Genomic DNA, 6867 nt, shown 5'->3' with positions numbered 1-6867 from the left:
GCAGGGGGTGAGGTGGGGGTTGGAGCTGGGCTGCAGGTGGTCGGGGTGGAAGTGGCCGAGAATGACTAGGAGGACGCTGGAAATACCAAGGAGGATGAGCAGGAGCAGGGTGGGGGGAGGGAGGTTGAACTGGAGGCAGTTGAGTCGTAGGTGGGGGAGGAGTGGCAGGGTGAATCATGCTCAGGGCATTAGAGCCAATCTTGGAAGCAATCCAGTTCAGAAAGGGCCAGGTGGCTGTGTAGATTCCGGGGCGCTTAGCGCGGGCACATCCTACTCCCCAGCTTGTAATTGCCACGATCACAAAGGAGCTTTCCTTGCTGTCTTTGCACATGAGCGGCCCACCGCTGTCCCCCTGCCCGGAAGGACACAGAGGTCACTATCTGCCTGAGTCACTCTTTCCCTCCCCAAAGGGTTCAGAGGGCTCTGGGAGGAGAATTTTTGCAGCCATATGGTTTCCTGCTGCTGTGAACACAATGGTTGGGATAAACTTTGAGGTGGTACCAACAACTTCAGTTGGGATGTGAGAAGGGTGTGGATTATCGTAAGTTTCTTGCAATGAGATGAGCAAACCTGTGTGTCCATGCATGTGGCTTTACCTGTATACATGAGCATGTGTGTACAAGGGTCTTTGAGTAATTTGTGTCTGGGGAAGAGAGGTAAACACTCTCTTCAGGGACAGGGCTTGGTTGTTAGGCTCTGTGTGTTAAGGCTGAAACAAAGTGCTCATGTGGCGGTTGATTCTATGTAGGGGTGGCTGGTGGGTGTCACCACCCATCTTCATTGTGACTGTAGATACTGGAAGAGGGAGCAGGGAAGGCTTCACTAGAGGGGGCCCTGGGCAGAGGAATGGAGACAGTGGAGCTCGGGGATCTAAAAGGAGGTGCTCCCAGGGAGTTGGAGAAGGCTGGAGGGACCCAGGGCCTGGGAACCAGAACGAAGGTTACCTGGCAGGTGTCGATCTTGCCTTCAGGAAACCCTGCACACACATTGGTTGGCTGAACACGCCCGTTGTACCACTGGGTCGAATTACACAAGTCAAGGTCAATGAGATCCACACGTGCCTCCTGCAGTATAGGCGATGGCCTGGGGGCTATAGCCAAGCCACTCAATGGTCAGTGGTCATGGGAGACATAAAAGAAAGCCCTGCCTCCACCCATCATTAAATCTCATCCTCTGTAATGTTCTAGACCCATGGGCAATGCCTGACCTCACTTCATACACTCCTGAAGGGAAGAAAGCACACACCTGAAAGAACAGATGAGAGATGGGAATGGAGGCAGAGAAATGATATCCAGATGGATGGGGGAGGAGAGAGAAAGAGCAGAAGCATGGGAGAAGGTACACAGACAGGTGGACAGAAGGATGAGCATGTGCATCAATAGTTCATGGAGGTTAATGTGCTCATGTGGTGGTTGATTCTATGTAGGGGTGGCTGGTGGGTGTCACCGCCCATCTTCATTGTGACTGTGGATGCTGAAAGAGGGAGTAGGGAAGGCGTCACTAGAGAGGGCCCTGGGCAAAGGAATGAAGACAGTGGAGCTCGGAGATCTACAAGGAGGTGCTCTCAGGGGGTTGGAGAAGGCTGGAGGGACCCAGGGCCTGCTGAGCACTCATGTTGAGTCCCACGGTCCTGTTATTCCTCTTTTGGATCAGGGAGTTGGAGCACTGCCCACCTATGTCACAGTAGGGATGTCATGGGGCTGGAATCTGGACCCAGAGCTGAGTCTGAGACACACAGCTCATGTCACGGGGTTGGAATCTGGGCCAGCTTGAGTCTGAGACACACAGTCCATTCCCCACTGTCTGGCCCCAAGCCCCCTCCTTGCTGCTTGTCCCTCCTCAGGACTCCTCTGCTTAGTTGTACACAGGATCCGCTGGAGTGGGACTGATGAGCCCCTCCCACGCGCCGCAAGTCTATTCTGAGGAGCTGATGGAAAGAGAAGCCCTGGGGCAGTGTCTCTACGCACAGACAGACACAGATGAGCCCAAAGCAGAGAGAGAACTCCCTTGATACCCAGAAGCTCCATTGTGACCTTTGTGTTAGGGAAGGCCCAATGTTGTGGCTGTCATCACCAGCGTTGCATCTGACGCAGACAGTGCATTTGTCACCTCTTCATCAAGTGATCCCTTGGACAGAAAGGTCCCCAACAACAGCAGCTGCTCTGGCTCCCACCATAGCAACATCCATAGCCTAAGGGTGGGTCCTGGGGTCGTCTGCAGTGCAGATGGGAGCAACTTGAGGTAGGGCAGACCCAGAACACAGTTTGGTAGGCCAAGATGGGAGACAGGAAATCCGGAGTGACATTTGTAGGGCTGAGCACTCGGTGGGCATTTAGTACATGGCTGTTGCATGTTTCAACCCCTTTAACCCCACCTTTTCTTGCCATCCAAGCAGCAGTGAGAGCTTTGTACATACACTGCCCTTGGGGTAAAGGTGACATTGAAATAACAATGACAACTATCCTGGCTTGTTAGCCATAAAGACAACTTCTAAAATCAATGGCAGAGCCTGTGGTCTGGAAAGCCATGTGTTTCACTGTGAAGAGCCAGGTGTCTTGAAACAGAAAAGGATTTTTTTCAATCTCAACACCTCGGCTTCAAATAACAAAGGCTAAAAAGCCTGCAGGAACTCAGTATTCACTGGGAAAGAAGTTGTACCCAAGGATAACTCTTTAGCCCCAAAGCAAATGAGTTCAAAGAGGAGGTAGCGCAAAGAAGGTCTGAAGGAATCACAGGTGTTTGGAGCCTGGGGGTTTCTTTAAGACTGGGGTTTGGGGTGGGGGATGTTTTTACAGCAATAAACAAAAAATAGACATAGTCCAAGTGTAGCCAAGAGCCTGCAATTCTTCTGAGCAATAAGATAGCAAAGGTGGGGGTGGTAGCAGGGACCCTGAGATCAGCCTCCCAGGGAGGACAAGACCCCCAAGAACTGTGGGCCTGGTCAGATGAATGAACAGAGCACGGCAGGCCAGGGGTCGGACCAATGCATGTCCTTGTGCTAGAGGTTGTAGCAGAGCCATGGGCATCAGCAGCTAAGACAGAGGTTGGCAACCCGGGTCAAGAAGGGATGGTCACACATCAGTAAAAGCCAGTGAACAGCTGGGATGAGATGCCCTTTCCAAGGGAGGGGAAGGGTGACAAACTTGTCAAAAACTTAGCTCAATCTCTGGGAGAGAGAAATTATAGTTAAAGAAATAATCCTGAAATTATGTGGGTTTTTTGCTACCCCAAAAGATTGAGTTTTAAACCCCAAATGACTGAATTGCCTTGAATTAGGAAGCCTAAATTTTCCATTATCAAGAAGGAGAGATTGAGCACTAAGTTAATTTCACTCACCTTTTCACATTCCTGCTGTGACTAGGTAAGAATTCATGCAGTCATAGCATAGCAAGCTGAAACCACAGGTCACATGAAGAGACCAAGCCCTACATTGTCTTGTCCTACTGGCAAAAGTTTGCTAGTCATTGCTGCCACTTAATGGGGTAACCTGTTGCTTCTGAGATAAATAATGTCTCTAGGCTTTAAGTAAGTGAAAAGGGATGTCTGGAACCAAGAACATGGATTCAAAAACGACAGTTGTTTTAGGTCACACCCTGGGACCTTCTGTGAACCTGGTTTGGTGTGGAAGAGAGTCCTACAACTCACCTACAACTCATCAAGAGTGCTAGTTAGTGGTGGATGGGTGAGAGATCCAGGTGGGAGCCAAGAAAAAGGTAGACAGCTTGGCCAAGGACAGAAGTCTAGAGAAGCAGCTACACTCATTTGAATGGAAAGGGACGTGATGAACAGCTCTAGGGAGCCTGAAATACTGGAATTCCTGTGACCCACAGAAAACTACGCTCACCACCTGTCCCCCTCCCAGTCTACAGAGAAAACTTCAAGTAATTCCAATGTGTAGGATGGATTGTGGCTATGACAGGCCAAGGATGGGGAGTGGTGCCCGGAGGCTGCCGCTGAGAGTGACAAAGACCTACTCGAAGCAAGAGGGCTGGACCCTGGAATCTGGGGAGACTGTCAGCTTAGAGACCATCTCTGGTTCATGAGAAAACTCTGGTTCATGAGAAAACTGAGGCTCAGGAAGAAGGCTCCAGCCTAAGGCTATGAAACTACATCTAGAGCTCTTCTCCAAATGCTGTTTCAGGATGTGCAGCCCACTTCCAGAATCCAGCAACGGGGGCTCCAGGTACCAAATGCAAACACTGCCTCGACTCCATTCTAAACAATGCTGTGTTTCTACTTGTGCCTCCCATTCAGCCCTCCCTTTGGGAGCCAGACTAGGGACCGACCGCATGACCTGCAACAGGGAACTCAACTTCTCTCACTCTTCATTTCTCCAGCTGTGAAAGGCACAGTGATGGCCCTGCTCAGAACGCCATGAGGAGGCTGAAAGTTACTCAGTTAGGCATCAACTTATGACCACTGTACCTCAAAGGCCACCGGGATAATGACCACCAGTGTCCCCCCAGGGGAGACCCTCCGTACTCACCATTCTCTTTTATGTATCCCCAGCCAGCCACCCAGCACATCTGGGGAGCTTTGGGTAGGCCAGCCTTAAAATGGGGCAGGCAGGCTGGCCCAATGAAGCTCCCACATGAAACAGGAGGGGTGATCTTCAAGAGAGCAATGTCGTATCCATCTGTCACAGAGCTGTATTTCTCATGAATGATGATTTTCTCAACATATCTCTCTTGCAAAGGCGCCGTCATTGGTTTATTGTTTCCATATGTAACTTCCTGTGCTCCAAAAACCAGTCTCCAGTCATACACTTTACTGTGGACACAAAGGCAAACCGAGTCATTCTTACTTATGGACTGGCTGGTCAAAAGCCCCTGGTGATAGTGACCTCTAGGGCCTTCTCCCAACAAGGGCCTGAATCAACTGCCCCTACCCCCGGAGTCTCATTGCCACTTGACCCAGAGTCCCCTGGAGCCTGTGCCTTTCTGAGAATAGTCTTAGGACCTCCCTCTGTGCATTCCCATATGTACTTTTTGCTGTCGAAGCAGTGCGCAGCAGTAAGCACCCAGTGTGAATTCAGCAAGCTTCCTCCACATGCATGGTACTTGCGGCTGTTGTAATTGAAGATCTGGAGGCTGACCATCCAGGGCCAGGCCCCATGCTGTGCATCCTGCCCTCCGACGATTCGGATGCTTCCTTGTGGGTCTTGCCTGAACGGTAACCCACAAGGTCCACTGAGGAGAGACCAGAACATAGTTCAAACCAGGAACAGGTATAGCCCATCCTTGCAACTCTACAACTGGGGGGGGGGGGCAGGACAGAGACATGGGGTTGAGAAAAGTAGGAAAGAGCTATGGGTCCTGGATAAGTGAGGGTAGCCTTTGCTGTGCAGGAAGCTGCTGGCTCCAGGAAATGGTTTGGGGTTATGGCTGCTTGGGTCTTTTTGGTATGGTCACAAGCTGGGGAAAGAGGAGGCCATAGGTAGCCAGGACAGACTGTACAGGCCCTGAAGTATGGCAGATCTCTAGACAAAGCAGAGAGAGGTGGGAGTGGAGGTCTGAGGGAAGAGGGATATAATGGTCTAGGATTTTCAGAACCAGTCTCAGGTGGGAGACTCAGGGAAGAGTCAGGTAACTCAGGAGGTCTTGTGCTGCAGGATTGGGTTAGTGCCAGGAGGCAAGTTGCCACAGGCAGATATCATGACCCACAGAAATGAGGGGCACACAAGGAGTGGTGGAGTCCAGAGGTAGAAGTTCTGGGAATTGTGTCACAGGTGGGAGGTCATCCATAGCTTGGGGGTTCTTGCCATTGCGGAGTACCTTGAGGGTGAGAGAGGCTACAGGTGGGTGAGAGAGGCTACAGGTAGGTGGAGATGCAAAAGACGTGACATGATGATATCCTGGAGCTATTGGAAGCAACCACAGGTTGGGACCTCTTAGTTGTTTGTGGGAAAAAACAGGGGTTCCTGAAAATCAGGACTGTATGTCCGCAAAGCAGTGGGGTCAGACTTTGGAGGAGTCAGGGGGCACATATCTAGGCACTGTCAAGAGTCCTAAGAACTGAGGGGTCCGTCTCAGGAAGAAACTATGGGTGACTGGATACCTGGGACTTTGGGCTGATGATTCTGGGAGCAGGGAGGGTCTGAGTTGGGGACATGGGTCACAGGAGCCGTGAGACCCAGTCACTGCTGAGGCCCAAGCTTGGCCTCCTTCTCCCGAGCTCTGGACAGACGGAGTCTGGGTAGGAGCTGCTATTCCAAAGATACCTTCCCCCCACCAAGGTACCCCTGACACTTACTCACACGTGATGTTATCTTTCGCAACCACAGACACCGCCAAGACCAGCAAAATGGCAGTTGGCAGCATCTCAGCCATACTTCTGCCCCTGCCTGGCCGCAAGCCCAATGACCTCACAAAGCTCCATGGCCTCTTGGCCAATCAGCAGATTGGCCTCCCATCCCCTCCATCCCCCCCACCCAGCAATCAAGTCAGGCAGGAGCCCCTTGGCTTAACTAGTTTATGCTGGAGAAATTTCCTGACTTCCTATACAGGCTCTCTTACCCCAGAAATGATGAAGAATTCCTGTGCAACCTCATTCTGTCCTAAGGCAAGGGTCCCAAGGGTCTTCATTCCCAGTTATTCTTGTGAGGTTATCTTATTCTTTGCATAAGTTTGGGGTCTGGCCTTCATGTAAGCTGTAACCACTGCAGATTCACAGATGGGAGCAGCTTTGCCCCTCCATGACAAGATGGTGCAATATGTTAAAAGGAGTCAGACACAACAGATTAATAGATCCTTAATAGTTGGAGGGGCAAATTGTCTTTTTCAAGTGCATGCTATTTGCACTATTTTCAAAGATCCACTTTGAATTTTCCTAATTCACAACTGCAAAGCCCACCTTCCTGTCAATTGT

The 6867-nt window shown here is 50.9% G+C and overlaps 1 protein-coding gene across 1 annotated transcript in view; it reads right to left on the bottom strand.

Moving 5' to 3' along the window:
• Positions 1–6362, bottom strand: part of ACR (acrosin) — a 6839-nt gene extending 477 nt beyond the window's left edge. Inside the window, exons 1-5 of the mRNA XM_008068974.2 lie at positions 6253–6362; positions 4986–5189; positions 4487–4770; positions 945–1090; positions 6–352 (exon numbers count right to left, since the gene is read on the bottom strand). Of these exons, the coding sequence (XP_008067165.1) occupies positions 6–352; positions 945–1090; positions 4487–4770; positions 4986–5189; positions 6253–6329 (1058 nt within the window). The 5' untranslated portion in view covers positions 6330–6362. The remainder of the gene's footprint in view (positions 1–5; positions 353–944; positions 1091–4486; positions 4771–4985; positions 5190–6252) is intronic.
• Between the last annotated feature and the right edge of the window lie 505 nt (positions 6363–6867).

This window comes from Carlito syrichta, unplaced genomic scaffold (genome assembly GCF_000164805.1).
Source record: "Carlito syrichta isolate Samal-C Ts95f unplaced genomic scaffold, Tarsius_syrichta-2.0.1 Scaffold311716, whole genome shotgun sequence".
Taxonomy (NCBI): domain Eukaryota; kingdom Metazoa; phylum Chordata; class Mammalia; order Primates; family Tarsiidae; genus Carlito; species Carlito syrichta.
The sequence above is the reverse complement of the archived record's forward strand: the minus strand, read 5'-3'. Positions and strand labels throughout refer to the sequence as shown.